The following is a 26,218-nucleotide window of genomic DNA, read 5'->3' as shown; positions in this document are numbered from 1 at the left end:
GAATGCTTTGGGGACAGTCAGGAGGGTTGACTGCTCTCCCTCCCCACCTCTGGGCCAAGCTCCAGGAACTGCTACTGGTCTGGTTTTCTGGCTTCCACTGGCCTCCCCAACTAACGTAGAGGCTCATCAGGCATGACGTTGGAAAATGGGGGGTGGGGTGTGAAATTTGGAGTATATCTGACTGCAAGTCGAAGTCTAGAAACAGGGATATGAGGAATGTAGGACTAGGGGAGAACACAGTTTAGCACCAGACATTGTAACATGTACGAAACGAGCCAGGCAACCCATCAGTCAACCTCAAGGGACTCACAGGTGGGGGGAGGTGTGTGTCATAGGAAGGTCCACCGTTAACCTGCCGGAACGCAGATTGTTACAAACGCCGTAGAGAGACACAGAGGATACTGCACGCATAGAGAGAGGCAAGGATTCACGCAGGAAGCAACACGTGACCTTTAAAGGCTAGGAAGTACTTCTAAGAGTGTCTGTGTGGGCCCGTGTGCCCGCCCACACCTGTGTGGGCAGAAAAATGTGAAGTGGAAAACAGGACACAGTGCATTTAAAACTTCAAAAAGACCCTTCTGGTTACTGTTGATGAATAACCAGAAACGTCTTAAGAGAAATACATTATTAAGCAGAGACAATAGCGCTATAGGGCATCCCAGATGATAGTCAATAAATTCTGATACCAAGTTAGAGAAAGACTTTTCTTGGGTTTTCTGTTTAAACAAATATAACCTCAGAAATTCCACTTTGGGACAATTTCCAAAGGAATACTCCGTTTTTAAAAATCACGTATGTTTTTTCTTGTCTGGCTTTTACCCGTTCAAGTGTCATTTCTTCACTGAGCAACAAGACACTTGCAGAATCATTTCTGTTATAGCAGGGTCAGGCTAGAAAGATGCTCAGAGAAAGTTTATTTTGTAAACGTGAGTATGGGAACCATGTTTGAATGTCTGACTCCCCACGGGGCCTGGCACACTATCTTGAATACAGTAGACATTCAAAGATTTATAGATGGAATGAGGTAGGCAGAAAGTTAGATTGATAGATACTAAAATGATATGACTACCAGAATGGCCATCACTGCTGCCACCTATCTCTCACTGAACTTCACTTTTTATTCTCATTTTTTTTGCTCCCTCTGTTCTTCCCGTGCATCCTGCAGTGACCCGTCTGATTCTGTCACTCTCTGGGGACCAGCAGTATATATACCATCATTCACCAACAGGATTGCATCCTCACCCAAAACCAGAGGACCAGACAAGGTACATCGGCTCTGAGTCTTCTCTTGGCTTCCATCACAGCATAAGTGCTCAACCCTGGCTGCACGTTACTCTCACCTGGAAATGTTTAAAACTCTCAATGCCCAGGCCAAACCCAGGCTGACCATATCAAAACCAGGGCTGGGACCTTAATCACTATTTTTCAAAGCTCCCCAGGTAATTCCGATGGGCAGTCAAGGTTGAAACAATTGCATTAGAGTAGTCAGTGACTCCCAAACTTGAGCAGGTATCGGAGTCACCTGGAGGGCTCCTTAAAACTCAGATTGTTGGGCTCCAGCCCTGGGGATTCTGATTCAATAGATCTAGAGTGGGGTCCAAAATCCATATTGCTAACAAGTTCTCAGGTGATGCCGATGTGGCTGGGCTGAGGGCACATTCTGAGGAACCCTTACGTTTGAGGAGCTATATATGCAGTAGAAGTGGAATATCCTAGCGCGCCTCCTCTGCTTGTGAGATTTATGGCTAGCTGGATTCGGGGCGGAGGCACGGAGGCAAATGCGCCTTATCCGAAACCACAGCACTTGAGATGGGATGGAGTAAAACAAAAGATAAACACTGCTTTTGTTTTTCTCCACGTTTTATCCACGAGAGAGAGGTTTGGAGGGGCCAATAAAGAAAAATGAGGAACAAAGGATAGCTAAAAACCCATGACCTCAAAGTAGAGGAGCAATTTCCACCTGCTCATCAGTGGTTCAAGGATGGAAATTCATAGCTTACATCAAAGAAGGTGCCTGCGTGCTCCAGGATCAGCTGGTTGGAGTCAGGCTTGTTTTTACAGTAGGTGACGTACATCTGAAATTTGTCTGCCTAAAAAAAACAAAAACAATAATAGGTCAGCATCCATTAGTTGCTCCCTTCTGTTGACTGCCAGCAAGGGCTGTGCAGTTAAACCCTCAGATATTGCGTGATACAGGATGATCCGTGGCAAATGTCCTGGGCTTATCGGGCCTGTGCTCCCCTAACAAACTTTGGGATGCTTTGTTCCTATCAGCAGGGGGAGAAAGCTCACTGAAAGTGAGCTCGTTTTAATACTAGTCAGTGCTAGATAGAATTAAAAAAAAAAAACAATTCACATATCCTCATGTATCCTGACGCTGGACAGAATTTACTGAGAGATTATCCCCCCTTTTGGATTACCTACAATTGCGCTTCCCGTCTTGAAAAATGACAGCATTTGCTCTGAAAACGAAAGTCAAAGAATGAAAACGAAGTGTGATCTCAGAGGGAGATCTGCTAGAACTACAAATGTCTCCACTGGGGGCAGTTTGTAGGGCATGTTAAACGCCTATGCTACCATCCCCCACTTCCCAGAAGCAATGATGAGGGAAAGGAAAGCAGGGGGACCCTCTGGGGCAGGGTCTGGACAATGAGTCCTAACCAGATTGCTACTTCAAGTCAAGAGTTTTATGGCTTGGTGAAAATTCATTTCTCATGTCTTTGGGATCCTCTGGGCCAGTGTTTCACAGCCTTTCCACTGGAAAGGGTGTGTGTACTTTGGCCACCAAGCACTTTTCCCATTTGTGAAATGCTCCCATCCTCGTGCCTATACCACATTGGGGACGTCCTCTTCTAAGAAAGCAGCCTAGCTATGTTTTAATTATAGCAGGTTTCATTTATGCCACCACTTTCCCAAGTTCTTTATATATATTAACTCGTTTGTTCCTTATGAGAACCCTATGTGGTGAGTTCTATTATTATCATCCCCATTTTACAATTGTGAAAATGGTGGCATAAGGTTGGTGAAGTAACTTTAAATTCCCATAGTTACAGAGTGGTGGAGACCAGGCCAGCTGCCTTCAGGCTTCTTGGTAATAACTGTTGCTCTTCAATACATTGCAAACAACTCTTTCTACCCTTTACTCCTGCACTACGCTCATAAATTAAGATTATAAGACTTAAGAAAGTCACTTTGGGATAATTCTTGGCAAAATGTGCCTATTTTATACAATCATGGAAGGTTTTCTGAAACCAGTTTTAGGGTTTATATACTACCTGGGAGGCATTCATCATCCCTAAGAGATGTTGGTAAACCATACTTATGGTTATGGTAAGGCAAATCCCCAATATGTATGAAACAAGATACCAAAAAACCCCCCCAAACCTTCACTTAATGGTCAATCTCATTTTTTCTCTACACTGGCCATGCAAGGGATCATAAATTATTTATCAGCACTAATGTGAACTGTGCACGGGCTCACGTATCTAGAGGTGAAAAATGTATTAGCACAAAATAAGATGGCAGTCTGAGACTTCCTTAAGAAATGAGAGTGTGCCAGGAAGCAAATGTTACAGTTTCAGAAAACGGAAGTAACTCACGTCTTGAGTTGTGGGATGAGCTGTGATATTAATTACATGTCAATGGGCTAGCCAACGTCCTAGCTCCTCTGAAATGTTTCCGTATATAGAATATAAAACATAACCATAGCTCTGCCTATTCCAGAGGGCTGTTAAGAGCACAAACTCTCTGAAGAGTGAAGACATTTGGAAAAGTAATTAGCCCATTTTGAGTGGAAGTTATAATTAGTTAACTGTTGAATATTAGAGCTCCTGGCCCTGGGGAAGGATTTCCATGTTTAGTTGCACTTATTGTACTAGGTGGACTTCCCTCAAGATGTTGGCACTCATACCATGAACCTGAACTCAGGATAATGTGGCACAGAGATGCTAACAGACACTAATGTTTCTGTTTGTATAAGTAGAACCTAGTAAATTCAGCCCATTTACTTGGCCCAAGAAAGAGAATGACTAGATTTGCATCCTGTAGGTCAGAATTGGGATGGATACCCAAGGAGTCTGTTCTCTAATAAGGAAGAAAATGTAAACAATGGTTTGGTGGATTTCTAAAGTTCTAATTCCTTAATCCTCATCCTGCTGAAAACACAACAACTCGTGGATGGAGCTGGAGTAGTTCTTCTGCCAAGGGTGGGGGTCTTGTTCCAATCTCCTGACATCTCAATTTTAGAAAGTTTTTGAGAACTTAAGGTGGAGCTTGGACACACCATCTAAGGACCTTTCCCAAGGAGGGCTCTGCTCCTCAGGGACAGACTGCTTCTTTCAGATCTACTCATGGCCCCACTCTATAGCCCTTGGTCCTGTGTTAGAATTTCAGTGACACCAATCAGCTCAGGCACTGAACAGTGATGTCATCTGGTAGCATCTGCATTCCTGGAAACCATGTGACAGTGGGAGGAGAAGAAGCTCAGGTCGGTTACCCAGGTAACAAAGCAGTGTCCCACATCCTCAGGCAGCTGCTCATACTTCTCCAGCTCTTTGAGGAAGATGCTGCAAGGGGAGAGAAAGGCCAAATCAGACATTTCTGTACTGCTGACCCCCTCTCCGCCAGAGGCTTATACTGAGGTCATCCCAACCTGGTAAACTCTCCATTATTTACACGTGGCTTCTCTACTCTCTAAGCAACACGTGGTAACAAGCGATTTTAAGTATGTTGGAACTAATTTCATTAAAATTTCTATTAATTGATTAATTAGTGCTACTTAACATTGTTTCCCTTAAGGGTTTACACTTCTCAGGCTGAAAATAATGAAATATTATACTTGTGTTGGGCATTTCATTTTAACAGTAACTATGACTATTTTTTTACACAAGTAATCCGAGCACGTTGTAACATTTAAAAATACACAGATAAAGGTATCAAAAGAACAAAATAGATATCATCTATGATCCCAGAGATAGGTGGAAAAATTCTGAATCCTACACTGACTTCTTTCCAATTTTTCACTTTCTTCTTCCATCAGTACCCAGTTTGTGCTAAAAGACCGAGTTAACGTTTCCTAATGCTGACATTGTTGGGAAGGAAAATTTAATGGGGAAAAAGCCGTAATACATTTCAAAGCTGAACTGAATTACTACTGAATTATCTGCCATTGTGGATATCTGAGCCATGGCTCCCTTCTATCTTAATAAATAATAAAGAGTTGACTATACCAACTTCGAATTAATGTATTAAACAATTGGTTTGAGCTCAGAGAATATAAGCTCAAATAAGCCAGAATCACTGGAATGGAATTTGCTTTTTAAAAATCACACAAAGTTTTTCAAATAAAAAATAATATGAGGCTGTGGGGAAACATTCTGGTGGAGATGGAAGACGGTATAATCTTTGCACAGGTCAATTTGATAACATCTATCAAAATAAAAAATGTACTTATCTTTGCCTCTGCAATTTTAATTTTGGAAAATGTCCTATAATTGTAGTCACATGTGTGTAACATGAAGTATATACATGTAGATTCACTGTGGCACTGTTCATAACAGCAAAAGATGGTCTATAGACGACAAAGTAAACTACAGTACATCCACAGCACCATATACTATGTAGCTATAAAAAATGGCTAAGCTTCTTAGGTTTTCACATGGAAGATCTCCAGGGCAGGCTGTTAAGTAAAAAAAGCAAGGTGTGGAAGAATGTATCTAATATTCTGCCTTTTGTCTAAGTAAATAATATATACTATTATTTCCAACCCAAGAAACTAATGGTCAAAGTGTACAATTTCAGTCATGCAATATAAGTTCTGGAGATCTATTATACAGCATAATACTTATAGCTAACAATAATGTATTGTATACTTAAAAGTTGCAAAGAGGGTAGATCTTATGTTAAGTGTTCTTATATAATAATAATAGGGGAGAAAACTTTAGGAGGTGATAAATATGTCTATGGCCTTGATGGTGGTGATTGTTTCATGGGTGTAGAGTTATCCCCCAACGCATCAGGTTGTGATATTAAATACGTACAGCTTTTTACATCAACCGTACTTCAATAAAGTGGTTAAAAAGAAAGTCATTATCTAAAATGAAAAGACAACCTACTGAATGGGAGAAAATATTTGCAAATGATATAACCAATACAGATTAATAACCAACATATATAAATAGCTCATACAACTCAACATCAAAAACACAAACAACATGATTTAAAAATGGGCAGAAGACCTGAATGGATGTTTTTCCCAAGAAGACATACAGATGGCCAACAGGCACATGAAAAGATGCCCAACATCACTAATCATCAGAGAAATGCAAATTAAAACCACAGTGAAGTATCACCTCACACCAGTCAGAATGGCTATCACCAAAAAGAACACAAATAACAAACGCTGGAGAGGGTGGGGAGAAAAGGGAACCCTTCTACACTGTTGGTGGGAATGCAAATTGCTGCAGCCACTGTGGAAAACAGCATGGAGCATTCTCCAAAAACTAAAAATAGAGCTACCATATGACCCAGCAATTCTACTCCTGAGTACATATCTGAAAAAATTGAAAACTCTACTTTGAAAAGACACATGCACCCCAATGTTCATAGCAGCATTATGTACAATTGCCAAGATATGGAAGCAACCTAAGTGTCCAAGAGATGAATGGATAAAGAAGATGTGGTATATATACAATGGAATATTACTCAGCCATAAAAAGAATGAAATTTTGCCATTTGCAACAACATGGATTGAGTAGGAGGGCATTATGCTAAGTGAAGTAAGTCAGACAGAGAAATACAAATACTATATGATATCACTTATATGTGGAGTCTAAAAAACACCACAAACTAGTGAATATAACAAAAAAGAAACAGACTCACAGATATAGAGAACAAGCTAGTGGTTACCAGTGGGCAGAGGAAAGTGGGGAGCAGCAAGATAGGGAAAGGGGATTAAGAGGTACAAACTACTATATATAAAAAAAAAATAGGGCTTCCCTGGTGGCACAGTGGTTGAAAGTCTGCCTGCCGATGCAGGGGACACGGGTTCGTGCCCCGGTCCAGGAAGATCCCCCATGCCGCGGAGTGGCTAGGCCTGTGAGCCATGGCCGCTGAGTCTGCGCGTCCGGAGCCTGTGCTCCGCAACGGGAGAGGCCACAACAGTGAGAGGTCCGCATACCGCAAAAAAAAAAAAAGCTACAAGGATATACTGTACAACATGGGGAATACAGCCAATATTTTATAATAACTATAAATGGAGTATAACCTTTAAAGATTGTGAATCACTATGTTGTACACCTGAAAGTTATATAATATTATGCATCAACCATACCTCAATAAAAAAAAAAAGAAGAGCAAACAGACTTTCACACATGTGAAATGACATATAAAGAAGAGCATTCACCACAGTACTGTCTGAAATAAAAGTCGGTTGGAAACAACACAAATATATTTTTAAAAAGTCATTACCATAGGAAACCAGGTGAAGGAACAGGGTGAATGAAGATAGTGGTGGGTGGGTCTTCTCGATCTATACTTTTCTATTCAATTTTGATTTTAAAAATTAATTCAGAAATTAAATTAAGAGATATAAAGTAGGTCTGAATGATTCCGTTGCCTACCTCTACCATTGGAACAAGTAAATTTTATTGATTTGACTTACACTACTTGAGTCCTCTTGTCCAAGAATTCTGGCAGCATCTTACAATGATAATTACAATTGGTTATGGAGTCTATATATCTGTAATTTGTGTTCTCCCTTCAATGACATAGACAGATGTTGGTTTTGGTTTAAAGAAATATATATGTGCAATTAAAAAATGTTTGGCAAGTCATATTTGGAAGGCCAAAATGCTAATGATTGATAGGATCACAGATGATATTTTTTGTCCACCTGCCACTTAAATTTTCTACAACAAATGGGTATTACTTCAGTAATGAGAAAAAGTCACTTAAAATGTTTTGAAGACTCCTAGCAATACCCATTTGAAGCTAATCATCTTTCTCCTGATCTTTGGAGTATCCTGATCTAATCATGGAGCCGCAGTGATTATAATGCAGTTTGGGCTCACAAGATGCAAATATGCAGTGCTCACAAGTCAGGAAGTATCATACTTATTGCTATTTTTGGAAGAACTGCAGGTGACACACATATATTTAATATGACTTCTAAATTAGAAAGAGGAAAAAATTATATAATGCTATAAGTGAGGATCACATTTTTTTCAAAGCCAGAAAGAAAACAGCTTTTTTTGTAGCAAAGAGAAGGAATCTGGCTCATTACTATATATAACATAATATGTTAAAATAGGAATCTATTTTTCATATAATTTTTATTTCTGGAACGAAATTCTAAAAGACACTTATTATGTGACTCTTTTCCATGAGAACACTAAATAATAAAAGGTACAAAGTCTTCAGAGGTAGTGTTTTCAGATGTTGAGATGTTCTTTACACAGTCATTTCTCATATGGGCTGAACAGGGCCGGGATGGGGGGCGGGGGCGCACTGGAACATTTTGACGGGTGGGGGGAAGAAACTGATGAGCTATTCTAGGACAAGGACTGGTGAAAGGAAATGAACTGCTTTAAAGAAAGCAGGACTAGGAGGAAAGAGTACTTGGAAGAAGAGAGAAAGAGGCGAATTTGGAGCCCTGGGCACCGACAATAAATGCTATTGGCTGTAGGAAACCTCCACTTCCCCACTCTCAGGATCTCCCTCCAATCCCCTCCCTCTCACCCCCATGATATATAGGCCCTTCTCCTTTAACGGCAATCAAATAAATGATACAACAGCCCGGATCATGACATTCCACATAAGATATACAATTGTATTCTTGCTTTAGAAGTTGCAAGGACTCTGTGACGACTCAGGGAGAGTGTCCCTCCTTCCTTGACTTATGACCCAAGGTCAGTGGCCTGGTCACTTAAGGTTAATTTTAAGCACACAGTGGTAATTATACCCACAGAGTTGATAATTGATCTAGATGCTGAAGATGGTGCTAGAATTTTATTTAAATAGAGCAATACCCTGACTTTTGGTGACAGTAGGTATCAAAAACCTATGGGAGGATGCTGTGCTTGAAAATTCTCAAGAAGTGAAAGCACTTTACAATGAGTTAAGTACATAGACTATCATTGCTACAATTAATGCCTTTTCGGAAAATGCAGGTTTTAACGGCAGCTGCCACTGCTAGCTCACCTTTCTACTGACCTGAGGCCTCACTTTCCTTCCCTCCCACAGCCAAGCTCAAGTCAAAGAGCCGGAGTTCACACCTACTCACAGTCGTGAGGGGGTCTTCCGAAGTCTCATTTTTCTCAACTTTAAATAACCTCATGGGGATGTTGTGAGGATTTAATAAATCCATGTAGGTAAAGAACCCAAACCACTGCCTGGCATATAGCAGGCACTAAATAAACATTAGTTCTTCAGGATCAGTGCTTCCCAATCTTAATAAGCTCCACTCCTGTAGACTTATCCCGAGAGAGCTCTCCCCACCATGCCCCTGTTGGAAAATCTATAGTAGATTACCTTCTCCTAAACCATATCCTGGGAAAATCTTGATTGGGTATTATGCAAAGATTTGATTTCAAGGTCACAGATCGAGGCACATTATAAACCTCTGAAGTATCTGATAGAGTGTGCAGTGCTTCCCAAACTTCTTTGCGAGTGGAACATTTCTGGGGGGACTTTGTCTTAAGGAACACTCTTGGAAAACCTTAGTTAGTGGATATCACACCTGGCTGTGCACTGCCCTCTGGGTTAGGATCTGAGCATCTGTACTGTTTAGCAAAGCTCCCTGGGTAATTCTAATGCATCAGTCCATAGGTCAGCTTTTGAAGGCAACTGCCCTATTCCAGTGTGCTTCCAGTTGTTAGATCCTACATCAGCTCCATATGATTTAATTTTTAAATAAAAAAGCTGAGAATTTTAAAAGCTATTTATTTCGTGCTGGGCATATCAATTCATAACTTTGAGTAAGATATGCACTACCATCTCAATGTAATTGTTGACGGTAAGTGGCAGTATTAAACTCTATTTTGCTTTTTAATTTGAAGCTTATGAAGATGACAGGTTATGTACGTCTGATCAGTATCATTCTACCTACTTCAAATAGATGTGATGAGTTTAAATTAAAGCACAAGAGGTCACAACACTTCACAAATGATGGGATATTCCTCCTCAGCTGTTCTATAGAAAATCTTGGTCCTCACCATTTCAATAATTATATGTAATAAATCATGGGAGAACGAGCAAAGCAAGGAGTTTAAGAGTTTGCGTGAATGTCTGGGGTTCTTTCAGAGATGAATACAACTTCTAAAGAAATGTCAAGATTCAAATACTGTAGGATATCACTTATATGTGGAATTTAAAAAATACAATGAACTAGTGAATATAACAAAAAAGAAGCAGACTCACAGATACAGAGAATGAACTAGTGGTTACCAGTGGGGAGGGGGGAGGGGCAATATGGGGTAGGGGATTAAGAGATACAAACTATTAGGGATAAAATAAGCTACAAGAATGTATTGTACAACATGGGGGATATAGCCAATATTTTATAATAACTATAACCTTTAAAATTGTGAATCACTATACTGTACACCTGTAATGTATATAATAGTATACAGCAACTACACTTCAATAAAAAAATGTCAAGATCTAAGCAGTGTCACTACTCTGTTAAAGTATTACGATACAATATATTATGCAGTTACTCTATGAGGAAAATGCTTCGCTCTGACTTTGGACAGGATCCTGGGAAATGAAACCTCTAGCATTTATTGATAGAAAAGCTTTGTGAGCTTTGTCATTAAGTACTATGGAAACAGCACCATTCCAAAGGCACCCTGAGTCATTCTGATTTTGTTATTCTTGCCAAAGGTAAATCTGGCCTATATTCTTACTGCTTCTGGAGAAGTATATCCTTCACAGAGGACCTCTACGTCAAGGGTGCAGCTTGCATTTAAAGGGGAGCATGTGTGATGACCTTGTGTATGCGTGCTCTCAAGCATGTGCGTGCACACTTGTTGGGACAAGGGGAATGAAGGGGGGGGCGGTGCTGTGGTAACAGGGCAGGGGGGAGAAGAACAATGAGGAGGAGACAAACAAAGCTGGAGGCAGCCAGGGAGAAAGGCATCAGGCTCATCTTTGCAGGCAGTCCAGGACACTGCCCCTTATCAATGCTTTCATACAAGTGGAGCTAGACATCGTTTCTAAGGGATCCATTAGTGACCAGACAGATTCAGAGCCCATCTTGGAAGAGGCTCTGGACTGCAGGCCAGGACAGCTGGTTAGCATACTGAGCAGCTGTCAAACTAGTGGAGAGTTGTGCACACTCCAGGGAAGGTACCAGATTGTTCACAGAAGTGTTTAATCAGCACAGTTTGATCACCTGGGCTGAGCCATGACAATCAGTGGGCTCTGTCCCTTTATTTCACAGCAGAAACTTCAGCTTACGTTAGCGGTGAAGGGGCAAAGTGTGCAAGGCTGGACTCTCACTCAGCATATGCCTCACCCTCACCTCCAACCTCAAGCAGCAGTTTATCTTGCTGCACTGCTACCTGTTCAATTTGTTTTGCTAATATTTCCTAAGTTTGTTTAACTTGTGTGATCAGATGAATCAAAAAGTACTGCATAGGGCTTCCCCGGTGGCACAGTGGTGGAGAGTCCGCCTGCCGATGCAGGGGACACGGGTTCGTGCCCGGTCCGGGAGGATCCCACATGCCGCGGAGCAGCTGGGCCCGTGAGCCATGGCCGCTGAGCCTGCGCGTCCGGAGCCTGTGCTCCGCAACGGGAGAGGCCACAACAGGGAGAGGCCCGCGTACCGCAAAAAAAAAAAAAAAAAAAAAAAAAAAAACTATTGCATAAATATAAGTTTAATGTTAAAGTAAAATATAAACAATCTCACATTTAATGTTATTCATAGCCATTGACAGCCTGTTTAGCAACTAGGCAAGGACGCTAAGCAGTTAGTGTGTACGAGTGAAATGAACATGACTTGAACACCCCCAAATGAATGTTTAGACTTTGGGTCCTCCCCAATATCTATAACCAGCACCAATGTCGATGGCTTACTGAAAAACAATAGCAACAAAATCACAGCTAAATTTTTTTTAGGGCCTTTCTGATGGGTAAGGCCTCAGTTATCCCTTAGAGTATGGGTTTAGGGCCCAAGAAAAATCACAAGTCTTCCCCTTCCTCTTCGCTTGGCGTTTGAATATTAAGAAAATGACAGTGTGACTTAATAGGGAGTTATGAAGACTTGGATTCTTTGGCTGTGTTACTAATTGGTTTGTGCAGGTCACGAACTTTTGTAAGCTCCAGTTTCTATAAAACAAGGGAGTAGGATAGAACGAGATTTTCTTGGAGTGTGAAAAAAGCATAGAAAGCACAGAATACGCATATTTTGAAGCAAGGGGTGTGTGTGTGGGAAGGAGTAGGAGAGGCAACAGAAGAGAAGGCAGCCGCAGCCTGGCAGTGTGGCCTCCAGAAGGGGCTGTGACCTGCACATCCCTTTTCTTACCACTTGGTGGAGCCAGCTCCTCACCTTGTAGTTACAGATCTACCCTCTGTGTTTCAAGGGGTTGTAAAATCAATTTAGTGGGTGGAAACCAGCATTAAAAAGGAAGGAGAATGGAACCTAATCCAAAATATCAGAGTGCATCACACATAGTGAGGGTGTTATTTTGGAGGACTTAATTTTCCTCTTATATATAATGTATACGCATATGCATATCAGGACATGATATATAATTTTTCTTTGGTTCATGATCAAAAATATTTGAAAAGCACTTTGCTGACGCTCCTGCCTGCAATAGGACGCAGGGAGGTCTAGGTCTTTATCCATCTCTCTCCCTCCCTCTCCCCCTCGACCTTCCCCCTTTCTCCCTCTTTACTGACCTACCATCTCCCTCTAGTAGTGCCCCCCTTTCCCCTCTTCCTTCCTCTCTCCTTCTCCCCATCTCTTCTTTCCCCTTGTTATCCACTGTTCTCACTTCTCTATCCAGGTATTTTACCCCACTTTCCCACTCACTCTGTCTCTCCTGCCTTCCTTCGTGCTCTCCTACACCACCACTTCTGACTCATACCATCTCCACCCACCACCTCTCCCCTCCTGAGCCTCCATCTCACAGACACAGACGTGACAAGACACAGTCTAAGTAGGAGTGTGACGGCCAGACCTCCCCCATCCTTGACCCAGGGTTCAGACTCACTCCCAAACTCCTCGCATTGCCTCTCGGCCTCCCTCCTAGACTTCACCACTCTCCTCCCTGAAAGGGCCTGTGTTCAAACTCTCCTCCATCATCAAGGGAGCTGTGCCTGGCTGTACAAATCCCACTGGTTATTTATATTCCATCTCAAATGCCCCTCCTCTGGGAAGCCCTCCTGTTACTCCAACAGAGACTATTTTCTTTGCTCCTTTGATCTGTACTTGTGCTCACCTCCACCCTTATCACCAGTACCTCACTGATTCCCAGAACTCAGAGGGCAGAGCCTTGGTCAGATTCCTCACTGGGTACCAACTCCATCTCCAAACCAGTGCAGGGCTGACCCCAGGGTGGAACTCCTGGGAGATCATGGAAGTGTGGGCCTGGTTCAGTGGTTCACCAGCCTCTCCCATCATTCCCCCCCACCTTGTCTTCTCCTGCCCTGCTGCACACCACCCTCTGCTCCCCACTGACCCCGGCTACCTGGTGCCCTGGAAGGCTGCCCTGGGCCTGGCCAGTGTCTCAGCTCAGTCCCACTTAGCCCTGGCCCTGGCCCTCAGCCTCGGGCCAGGGAACACTAGGCTGGTAGGGCAGTGGGTGGTGGCCAAGTCCAAATCTAATAGCTTCTGGCCGGACCTGGAGGAGGGAGTTTGCAGAAGGGTTATCCAGCCCTGGTTGTTGGTCCCCTACTTGTCTTTCCAACCCTTGCTGAAAACTGACTTATTTCAGGTCATTATTGTAAGGGTGTGTGACCTGGATGACACACCTATGGAAGAAATGGGTTTTCCTCAAATTTGAGGATGCACATGGAAGCTGGTTGGATATGAATCAAACAAACCAGATTTGTCAGTGCCAGCTGGTGGTCTATGGAGTAGGGGATGGGGAGAGAGCACTGAGGTGGGAAACCCAGCCCCTGGAATCTACACCTAATCTTTCAAGGGAGAGATGTCACATACTGGGCAAGTCACTGGCCCCTCTCTGGGTCTCAGTGTCCTTATCTGTAAATGGAAATGGTTGTACTTAATGGTCAGGAAGACCTTCTGATCCCTGACAGCAGAGATTTTACAAAAATGTTATTGCCCAGACTCACATATGGCCATATCTCCAAAAACTGAAAAGGAAAAAGTAAAGTTCAGATTTAACCAAAGGTGATGAGCATTTTAAACAAATAGCTGCCCTTATCAAAGCTGAAAATCTAATACAAGGCAAACTGAAAATAAATGGTTTCCCCACATCATGAGCTGTAGGCCAAAGTGGGGAGACAGCATTAGCGAAATCATTACCGTTTGGGGGGGTCTATTTATGGTACATACTACCTTATCCGAGCGCTCCCAGAATGCTTAGCAAAATGCAATAGAAATGGATCTAGTTTTCGAGTAGATAAGCTTCAGGATCTTTACATTTAGTTCTATAATAAAGAGATATAGTACGAAAATAGGGAGAGTGGAGGGTAAAACCTAAGTATCATTCCACTTAAGCCTCCAATTTGTGTTAAAATTACTACTTGTAGGTATTAAATTCTATATAGTGAATTGTTCTTTATAGAAATTTTGGTACTTGGGAATTTCTCCATTCAATACCTACAGAGACAAAGGTCCTAGAGAAAGATCACATACATACAGCTACTTTTTTTTTTTTTTTTTTTTTTTGCGGTATGCGGGCCTCTCACTGTTGTGGCCTCTCCCGCCGCGGGGCACAGGCTCCGGACGCGCAGGCTCAGTGGCCATGGCCCACGGGCCCACCCATGTCCCCTGCATCGGCAGGCGGACTCCCAACCACTGCACCACCAGGGAAGCCCGCCACCTATATTTATTAAAAAAAGTTGAAAACGCAGTTTTCAGTAACAATAGGCACATTTCAAGTGTTCGCGAGGCACACATGACCAGCGGCTACTGTACTGGACAGCACAGACACGGGACATTTCCATCACTGCACAGAGCTCGATGGCGCGCTGCTGTTTTAGAATCTTGCCTCAGGGGGGCTGCTACACCGGCGCCCACTGCCTCCCCAGGACCTCTCCGAGCTGGCAGTTTCATCTTCATCATGACGGCTTAAATCAGTCAAAGCCTTGACTAGCCTGACCCTAGGACGTCCTCGGGACTGTATCCTACAACCCTGAATCTCTACCTCAACCCTTCTCTGCAACAGGGTTCTCAGAGAGCTATAGGACTTTATGTCAACATTATTTCTCAGGTCTTGAGGTTTCCTCTATTTGTACTTTGGAAACGGAATTATTTCCATAAGCTGGTTATTATGTAACTAATCAACCAAGGTTCTTGCTGACCCTCTGTTAATGATGGAACATGTTTAGTATGCTGTGGGAAAGATATTTAAATCAAGTTGGGAGCTAGAAAAAATGAATTGTGAGGTTTTAGGGCTCTATGATTCTACTGATTTCAACAAAACATAGAGGGTTGATTGATGTTCTCCCCTATAAGCTGTCAAGAAATATGTTCCATTAGATAGTTTGATTATCTATCTATCTATCTATCATCTGTTGTTGTTTTGGTTGAGGGTGGGGAAGATGAGGTAGTTAAGGGTGGAGGAAGTATTTAGGTTGAAAGAAAACTTCAGTGGAATTTGAAACCTAAGGCCCACAGAGGAGGACGGTGAGCCTCAGATGCATTCTAATGTCAGGATTCCCAACAGTTTTAATGAGCAGAAGCAACTTTTACTTCCTCAAGGCCTGGCTATCATTCTGATTGGGTCTGAAGATGTTGGCAGGTAGGTCCCTCAGGACACGGGGGAGAGACACTGATGAATACCTGACTTCACCCTCCACTAGGAATTCTAGACCATTGCAGAGAAAGAAGTGTGAGTGAGAAAGAAGTCTGACAGCCACTGACTTAGAAAATTTAACGGGCAATACTTTACCAGGCAAGATTTCCCAGTCAGCTTTGGTCCACTTGTTGGGAAAGCCCTGCTGTTGGGTATTTATGGCCCTGAGTGTGCTCCACTGAAACCCTCCACCAACCTACTTGTTATGAAAATCGTAGATCTCCTGGATGTTGCCAAAGATGATATGCTCCTTATTAAGGATCCCAGGGGGGATCTCCTCCACACCACTGGTCATTTCCCATAGGTAGGTCTGTAAGACAGCAACAGTTCCGTCACTGGCAAGCACTGCCACGTGAAATACACACAAAACAAACAGGGCTTCAAAGCTGTGGGGTAAGGCTCAGACTGGGAATGCATGTAGAGCCTAAAAAGTGAGATGGTAAGTAAGCAGAATGGAAAGAACGAAAACCTGGATGTTCCATTACTGTGAACTGTTGCTAGGGAAATTCACATCCCAGACTTTAGCATAGAACACAAACTCCACAGTCTTCTTATTTATTAAATGTGTTTGAGTCTGACTGTGTGTCGAGGGGAGGATGCAGATTTTTAGACTCAACTTAAGTTCAGCGACTGTGTCATAGATTTTATTTTGAATTCAAGTGTGTTATATGCTTTTTTTTTTTTTTTTTTTTTTTTTTTGCTGGGCCTAGTTCCAGTCTGAGAAAAGTTTCTTTCCAAAGCACTTTAAACTCCCATGCGATTATTATTGACTCTGGGAGAAAGATGTCCTCTGGTTGGTTTTTTATTCTTCAAGCTCCGGGAGAAGACAGAGTACTGAGCTCCTCTCCAGGACTTGATGTGGCAAGGATGTCAGTTTCTAATATGGCTGAGAACTGATGACCGCAAGACTTACCTCTAAGCACTCGTGTAAGTCCCTCACATAAGCCTTCTCTGTCTGAAGCAGTTCTGCCATAATGAATCTAGAAGGAAGCAAATGGGCTTTTAGTTGGTTAGAGATGTAATACCTCCCTGCAAACTTCACCGCCCCCACCCCAGCATTTACGACATTCTTGAATGTCCTATTTTTCTACTTTACCAATATACGTCTCTTCCTTTGAGTCCCTCTCACTCTGATCATTTGCTCTGTGTCCCTTCAGCATGTTTGTGCTCAGCTAGTTCCATACTCTCTTCCCCTTTTACCCCCCCAGTTCTACCATGTTGTGATTCTGTGCTGATGTGTGTGCTCTCAGTTGCACATCTGTGTGTGTGTGTGCACATAAGCTTGTAATGCCACTCACACTCATTCTCACCAACTAGACACCAACTCAGCTTCCCATGTTCCTCCTACTGTAGCTCCCAGAATGATGATTCTTGCTGAGTAGAATTGCTGACTTACACCAAAACAGTTCACAGTCCCACAGGTTAAACCAGGTTTAAAAGCCAGAAACAAGATGCCCAAGACACCACCGCCGAGACTGGGGGTTAGCAAACTTTTTCTGTAAAGAGCCAGAGAGTAACTACTTGTGGGCCATTCAGTCTCTGTCACAACCACTCAGCTTTGCTGTTGTGTGTGAAAGAAGCCACAGACAATATGTTAAAAAAGTAAGTCTGGCTGTGTTCCAATAAAACTATTTATGAACAGAAAAGAAGTTCATCTAATTTTCACGTCACAAAATATTCTTCTTGTTTTGATAGTTTTCAACCATTTAAAAATATAAAAAATAATGTTTAGCTTACAGACTATATAAAACAGGTGGTGGACCAGATGTGGCCTGTAGGCCATAGTGTGCTGACCTCTCGCTTCTAATGGGGTTATTTTACATCACAAACTGATGTGCGTGAGGCTGTGATCCCAAGCACAGCACAAGCTAATGATATTACCTGACTACTCTTCAGTCTCCCATGCTACACACATGCGAGGGGAAGGCTCCTTCCACCTTGGACCCCTAAACAACACAATGTACCCGTGCGGGCGTCCAACTCACGATGCGTGGCTTCACTGTAGTGTACCTACGTCACTTTCTTTCTTTGACAAATTTGTTTTAGAAATGGTGCTTCCTAGCTGGCATGTGATATGCAATAATATCAGCACAAAATATATTTTTATATATTTATCTTAGGTTTTCCATGTCTTTTTTTCATGGAACTTCATAATGAGAATCCCTATTTACAAGGTGTTCCATCACATAAAAATTTTGAGAAGGATTATCCCGAGTGCCCCCCGGTTGGAGATTTCAGAAGAAATATTAAAATGAGCAGCATCTTTTCCTGAACCTTTATCTTGGTGGGATTTTCCTTAAAGCAAAACTTTGTTCTAGCAGTGGCCTTTCTATTAAATTATTGATTTTAAAAATTCCCTTTTGCAGGAGTTAATGAGCCACTCTCTCGTTAGTCTTGCTCTATTGGTAGAGTGGAAAGTCCATGAGCTTTGAAGTCAGACAACCAGGAATTGAATTATGACTGTCATTTCCTAGAGGCAGGACTTGCTTCTCCAAGCCCCAGACTCCTTACTTATAAAACAGCTGATCACACAGGGCTGCTGCAAGGATTAAACAAGATCCTATAAGCAAAGTTCCTAGTACACTGTAAGTGCTTGGTAAACAAAGAAAGAAGGAATATCAGAAGGGACGTAATCCCACTTGCTTTGAAAAGTTGTCTTTGATTTTACTGCCTTGGGTTCTGGCATGCCTCTACCTTCTCCCTTTTTCTCCAGCTGCTTCCTGCAATTTTTCCTGTTTTTCTTCATAATTTAGCTCCACTACCCTCTACCCCGTTTTGTTTTACTTTCCACCCACCCTTTACCGTCCTCTGGCTATTTGGTGTCTCAGAGACAGCCCAGCAGGAAGATCTGGCCATGTGTTGTCTCCTCATTTCCCTCTCTGTTATGGGTTGAATTGTGTCTCCCCCAAAATGCATATGTTGGGTCCCAGCTGCCAGTACCTCACAGTGTGACCTCATTTAGAGACAGAGTCATTGCAGATGCAATTTAAGATGAGGTCATACTGGAGTAGGGTGGGCCCCCGTTCCAAAATGACTGGTATCCTTAAAATGGAGGGAAGTCGACACAGGCCTGTATTCAGGGAGGACGCCATGTGAACATGATGATGGCCATCTGTAAAGGCAGGGAGAAAGGCCTGGAGCAGAGTCTTCCCTCCCAGCCCTCAGAAGGAATCAACCCAGCCAACAGCTTGATTTCAGACTTCCAGCCTCCAGAAATGTGAGACAACATTTCTGTTGCTTAAAGCACCTGATTAGTCATACTTTCTTACAGCAGCCCAGATGAAACCTAAGCTCTGACTTCACAGACCAGCTTGAGTTTCTTCAGTTCCAAGGGACCTGTGGTCCTACTTCATTTTGATAAAATCAACTACAGAGGCCTTCTTAATCTTAGAACACACCATTTTTTTTCCAGCATTACCCAAAAAGAATGTCAAAATACTCTTCATAAAGCCCTTGCATATCTCTGGCTATGTGTAACTTTGTAACACTGATATAAAGAAAGCAGAGTGATCAAGACACGGTTTGTAAGGTTGACATGGTTCATTGTTTCTTCTGTCCAATGCCCTAAAGTTCTTGGTTAGTGTGAAATGTGGGTGGAAGCATCATGTCTGTCCATTCCAACCTCTGTAGGTCGTCATGGGGACACAGCAAGCTGTCTAAAGGGATGGGTGGCAATGAAAACCAAGCATAGCCATGAGGAGCCTGCCAGTCGGTGGAACCGTCTCACACCCAACCCCCTACATACTCTTTCTTCCGGGCTGATTTCCGCTTCTCTTCATTGACCTCATGGTTGGCATCCCGGAGCTTGACCTCACGATCTGAAAGGCTTGCTGGGATGATATCCAGCTCCAGGTCCTTGTTATCCTACACACAGAGAGATCGCAGAGGTCACCTTGGAGATGCTTTGGGAAAGCAACTCACCAGAGTTGGTGGAGGTGGGGGAAGGGAAGAACAGAGAAAGATACTACGGAGAAGGATGAGAAGATGGGGAATCCCACCAACTGCTACCCACAAGCACTCTCCTTCATGGGATAATTTTTTTCTCAAATAAGAGAAGTATAAAATGTTCAGGTCAAATGCTCAGGGATAATATCCACAACAAAGACAAAGAATGTACACATTTTATAATTAGTGTCATAGTTCCTCAAGGACGTTGGGCCTGATTAGATCTACACACACACACACACACATACACACACACAGGTCTAAGACTGATGATTAACCATTAAAACAGTTGTGAAACAGAAATGTAAAAAGATATAAAACTTTCATTTGTCAAGGGAAAATAATAAAAGTAAATATTTTTATTTAAACAAGCAACTTCCCTTGGAAATAGAAAGCTAAATGATAGAACAATTACTGAATTTTCTAATTGCCCATCCATGCTTATTTCAACCACCGTTTGGTATTTATATAGAATAAAAACCTCTAGGAAAAAAGTCTCACAGGTTAAAGCCTGGGGGAGACGTTAACTCCCCCAATCTTTGTGGTTTGACCACTTTATTCTCTAGTCTGCTCTGCTTCAGAGTATGAGCCTATTTAAAGATTTAAGAATTAGAAATCCTAGGATTAAATTGCCAGTCTGTATTTCGCTCTTAATTCATAGGTTAATGACCCCTATTATAAAGAAGAGATTAAAAGTCAGTCTTCCTTTGCTTCCTGGAAAATAGTACTTCTTTTCAGTTGAAATGTCAAATAGACTTTATACAAATTGCATACCTTATTCTTGAAAGAGCACTATTATACACACTGAGGACTCTAATCAGTTGCTGATTAACATAATTGGGTGGAAGACAGTATTGATGAAGCCAAGATAAAGGGCTTAATCCTCAAAGTCAACAGTTAACTCTACACACAGAAAAACTCTGTTGTGTAGCCACAGGCCCTACCCCTGGCCAGCCAATTTTGCACTGTATATAGCACCAGTCATGGAGAGCTGGAAGCCAATGGCTCAGCAAGATCCAGTCCCTCCAGGAGAAGGACAACACAAGGCAAGTGCTCTAGGGGTCAACAGCTCAGGAAGATTCCTCTGCAAACCCAGCTTCCCTCCACGGCAATGAACAGCAGTACTGAGGGAGGTAAGAAAGGAGGACGTCCCAGCTGGGCAATCCCACACCTACCTCTGTGTTGACTCCAAGGGCTTTCTCCAGAGAGTACCGGTACTTTCCCATCCTCAAGGAGAAATCTCTGTAATGCTTGTCCACCGTGGTCACCCATTTCCTGATCTCTGTGGCATGAATGTGGCCTTTTTCCACAAAGCTATCGGCCAGCTGAATCAGGAGTTTCACCTTCTCCTTTGTTTGCTGCCCCAAAAGATGGTCGTAAGTTACTAGCTTACCTTTACTATCATGGCCCTTCACTCCAGCCCTCTTTCCTTCTTCACAGAAGCCATAGATACCCCAGAGCCAGACTGCCTCCGTTTATATCCCAGTGCTGTCACTTACTGGCTGGGAGGGCTTGAGCAAACTACTGAAACCCTCTGTGCCTCAGTTCCTTCATCTGCAAAATAGGGATCATAATAGTATCTATATTGTAGGGTTGTCGTGAGCATTATATGAGTTGACAATGTAGGATGTGTCTGGAACACAGTGTTCACAGTAAAAACTCAGTAAGCAATAAATGTTAGCCAGTGTGGTTATTGATGTAAGAATCTCTTTCATTACTATAGCACTTCATCAGTTTACAGAGTATGTTCATGTTACATCTGAGACTCGTTTGAGTCTTAAAGCGTCCCTAGGAGGCAGGTGGAGGGAGGTGGTACGGGTCTCTTTGAGGCTTAGAGAGGCTTAGGGCTTGTCCAAGTTCATACAACCTGTAAGTGATAGAGCCGTTTGCCTCTGGTCCATAGTTTCTAGTTCTCTCCCTTTACTCTACTGGCCTGAAGAAGGCTTTCTAAACATCAGGTGAGTTGGCACAGCCAGGATGTACAGAAATCTAACTAGCAGATTTAAGAGTAAACTCTGTCCCTTTCACCACCAGGATCTTGTTTTCAGCTTCCTTGAGAGAGAGAGAGAGAGAGAGAGAGAGAAGAGTGAACAAAGCTAGTGTCCATCACACGGCTAAGTGAGGTGGAGCCCTGACGTGGGTCAATTTCATTTCTAACAAGAGTGTGTTCAACATCTACTCTGTCCACATCACTGTGCAGAGGGCTGTGGGGAAAGCCCTGGGGGGTAAACAAAAGAAGAAAAAGAGATTTCCACCAGACTGTTTATATCCCTAGAGGGACAAGATTTTCACACAGAGTAGTTCAATAACTCAGGGCATTATGTAATTGAATGTCAGAATAAGAAATATGTATAGTTAACACGGCAGGAATTTTAAAACAGGAAAAAAATGAAGGTGGGCTGGCAGGGGCAGAAAAGGTGTCATGGGGGAGGCGGGACCTGTGCTGGGTAAGATATGGAAACGGAAGGGCTATTCAAACAAGCAAACGCTTGCTCAGAAGAATATTTACATAATATTCTGAGAAGTAATCTTTTATCTTTCCGACTGGGGGAAAGTAGGTACAAGGTTTGGATCATGCTACGATCTGGGTAATTGAGGGAAACTGAGACAGAAAATCACTGGATCAAGAACAGAACAGACAGGGCTTCCCTGGTGGCGCAGTGGTTGAGAGTCCGCCTGCCGAGGCAGGGGACACGGGTTCGTGCCCCGGTCCGGGAGGATCCCACATGCCGCGGAGCGGCTGGGTCCGTGAGCCATGGAAGGTAAGCCTGCACGTCTGGAGCCTGTGCTCCGCAACGGGAGAGGTCACAACAGTGAGAGGCCCGTGTACCGTAAAAAAAAAAAAAAAAAAAAAAAAAAAAAAAGAACAGAACAGACAGAAGGGCCTTTCTTTCTTTATGCCACCACCCTCACCCGTGCCTCTCCAGGCTCACCCACAGCCCCTCCCACGAGAGACTGACCCTCTCAAGAACTGCCAAAGGGAAGCTTCTGGCCAGAGAGGCAAGCAGAGAGAACTTGGTCCCCCATGGCCAGGGCTCCCGCTCCCCAGCAACTCACTCAACACCTTCGAGCCTCTCCTACCTCAGCACAGTGGGCTGGGCCCCAGGGCTGGGAGATAAGGAACCAGAAGAGCTTCGGTGTGAAGGAAAGAAGGTAGGTATGAGGACAGGAGAAACACCTCCTTAGCAACGAAAAGGCAAAAATAATGGCGCTGGGACTCGGTTAATACAAGATACCTGGTATTCCAAGGACTTCCATTTCTTGCATTTAGGGCTTCCCCTCTAACCTGGGAAACAATTTTTCTTAGGTTTGTCACTTACTTAAGACAGTGATTAATTTTTGTAGCTATAATCAAGAAATCCATCTTCATATAAAATCTTGGACACACACATTTATTCTCTGCTCTTGGTAAGGAGACTTGAGCACGAGATGGGGGTTTATAGCCAATTGGTAGCAGCAGTCCTACCAGAGCAGCCCTACAATTTCCTATCAGAGGAAATTAGATCCTAAAACATCAAAACTGATTCAGAGTCAACAGGGATAGTGGCTTGTGATCAAGAGCATTCCAGGTACGTGTGGGACCCAGGGGGAGCAAACAGACAGTGAAACTGGCAGCGTAGACAAGCTCTTCCCCACGTGGCCTCACGTGCCCACGTGACCATCTCCACTGCTCTCCGTGGCCCCGAAATTCCAGCCATGTTAAATAAACCTCACCTGCCCCCCACAATGTGATGAGTGGCTCCTCCTCAGCCCTGCTTTCACCCCAGTGGCCCTCCCTCACCTCTCCTCCTTCCCAGAAGCCGAGTGGGAGGTGCCCTTCCCAGGGTTCCCACAGCACCACACACACGCTGCTACTTCGGCGTGTATCATGCTGAGTTATTTATGTCTCCTTCATTAGACCATGCGCTTCTAAGAGATGAGTGTGATCTTATTCATTTGTAGCTCCAATGTCTACTATGTATACCATAATAATAATAATGTTGAGTAAATGGATAAGTGCGTAATTATTGTGCTGGGAGGTGAGTAAAATTAGACCAGCAAGAATTGAAGGTTTACACTGGGAAGAATTAGATGAAAAGATTTGACCCCAACCATGCCCACGGCCCCTACTGAGAGCAGTCTGAAGTGATTTCTTATACGTGGGTGACTACGGTGGCACAGTGCGACCCGCCCCATGCCTGGCTACCGCTGATGAGATCAGAGGTAAAACTTGTCCCACGAGGGCAGCCCATCAATATGCAGCCAGTGACTTCCAAGGTGTCCTGGCCTAGAAGCTCTGACTAAACAGGGACAGGGGCAACATGCTGGGTCAATTAAGCTGGTTTTTCTGGGGATGTGAACTGTAGAGACAGGGAACTGGGTGGCTGGGTGGAGAGTAGAAGTGAAAGCAAATAGTAGAGGAGAGAAGGGAAGCTGAATCACAGTGGTGGTAGTCACGTATGCCCGATCTCCTGAGATGAACTGACCCGGAAACGTGGCTGCTGGAACTGCCCTGGTCTTGGGTGACATCCCAGTTTTCATCTCCAGAGGTGAGACTATGCCACGTGTCTTGTTCTTCCCATTGGGCTGAGTCATTCAGCTTTTCCTGGGCTCCTTCGAGGTCCAGCCGCACAGCTTCTGTCTTCTTTATTTCCACATACAGCCATACAAAGTCTTTTCCCCTTCTAAACTTAAGCCAGCTTGAAACTCAAATCTTGCCACCAAGAAGAGTAACTTATACAGACTGATAAAGTGGGGGTCAGATTGTAGAGGTGCTTGCATGTTAGGTTCAGGAGTATGGACATGATCTTGTGGACAAAGGGAGCTTTTGGGGGATATAATTCACTTGGGCCTGGAAATTTAAAACACAACTCACTTATCTTGGGATTCTTGTGTCCCCTAGTATATATTTTGCCCTTTCATTTTCAATTCTATGTTTTCTGCTGGAAAAGACAGAGGTTAAAAATAAGGGTTCAGTAGTTCTATTTTTCTTATTTTTTCTCTTCCTTCCTTCTTTTGATCAGTTAATATTATATCATCTTCCCCTAATCAGAGCACCTTACTCCGAATATAGTTTGTAAAAAGCCCTTTTGGTATCTCTTGAAAATCTGACAAGTCTTTAAAATTTAGCCTTCTTGACATATTCTCATAATCTAATTATAAGCATCCAATTGGCCTTTCATTGCTGACCTGCCTTGTACTTATTGACATATTCTTTGGGGGAATGGAATTAGTGTGCTCCCTGAGTGGGAAAACCGTTCCTTGAGATGTATCTTCATATTCATTCCACAGGAGAAAGATCTGCTTGTTAAATATGAAAAACTAAACCTTTCAAAAATGTCTATCACATGTGAGCTATGTTCATTCCTCTTAAGAGTCTCAGAAACGGAAACATGGCCATGTTTTATCTGAACTGTTTAGATTCTACTTTTCTCGTAGAAAGTGCCTCTCTGACAAGCCCAGTGTTCCTTTTCCTGGCTATCTGAATTCAAAGACATCATTTAGTTCAGCTAAAGCTCCAGTCACTTTCATTATCACTTAATTCTCTTTTGTTAAGAAGAAGCTAGTCCAGTTTATCTTATAGCTTCTTTCACTTTCAGAGATAAAATTATCAGTTTAGAAAAGCGTTTTCTCGACATCATTACTCATCGAGAAATGTAAATGAAAACCACAATGAGATACCACTTCACACCCGCTAGCATGGTTATACAAAAAAGACAGACGATAACCAGTGTTGGAGAGGATGTAGAGAAGTGAGAACTCATATACACCGCTGGTGGAAATGGAAAATGGTGTATGCACTTTGGGAAACTGTTTGGAATTTCCTCAAAAAGTTAAATATAGAGTCGCCACCTGACCCAGCCATTCCACTCTCAGGCATATACCTAAGAGAACTGAAAACATATGTTCACACCAAAACTTGTACACAGATGTTCACAGCAACATTATTCACAGTAGCCCCAAACTGGAAACAATCCAAATGTCCATCAACTGATGAATGTGTAACAAAATGTGGTTTATCCATACAGTGGAGTATTATCCAGTCACAAAAAGGAATGAAGTACCGATGAAGTACTGCTACAACGTGGATGAATCTTGAAAACACTCTAAGTGAAAGAAGCCAGACATAAAAGACCACGTATTATGATTCCATGATTCCATTTACATGAAGTGTCCAGAACGGGCAAACTCATAGAGATAGAAAGTAGATTAGTGGTTGCCAGGGGCTGAGGGGAGGGGAAAAGGGGAGTGGCTGCTGATGCATATGGGGTTTACTTGGGGAGGGATGATATATGCCGGAACTAGAC

General features: G+C 43.0%; 1 protein-coding gene across 2 annotated transcripts in view; it reads right to left on the bottom strand.

Moving 5' to 3' along the window:
* The window catches only part of LOC132424755 (kalirin-like), a 458,669-nt gene that overhangs the window by 39,985 nt on the left and 392,466 nt on the right, over positions 1-26,218 (bottom strand). For both annotated transcript variants that reach the window (XM_060010783.1, XM_060010784.1), the window contains exons 22-27: positions 21,107-21,289; positions 19,732-19,850; positions 16,900-16,966; positions 16,187-16,296; positions 4,496-4,565; positions 2,001-2,090 (exon numbers count right to left, since the gene is read on the bottom strand). In XM_060010783.1, coding sequence (XP_059866766.1) covers positions 2,001-2,090; positions 4,496-4,565; positions 16,187-16,296; positions 16,900-16,966; positions 19,732-19,850; positions 21,107-21,289 — 639 coding nt within the window. The remainder of the gene's footprint in view (positions 1-2,000; positions 2,091-4,495; positions 4,566-16,186; positions 16,297-16,899; positions 16,967-19,731; positions 19,851-21,106; positions 21,290-26,218) is intronic.

Source organism: Delphinus delphis, chromosome 4 (genome assembly GCF_949987515.2).
Source record: "Delphinus delphis chromosome 4, mDelDel1.2, whole genome shotgun sequence".
Classification (NCBI taxonomy): Eukaryota; Metazoa; Chordata; class Mammalia; order Artiodactyla; family Delphinidae; genus Delphinus; species Delphinus delphis.
This window is presented reverse-complemented; position numbering and strand designations above follow the sequence as displayed.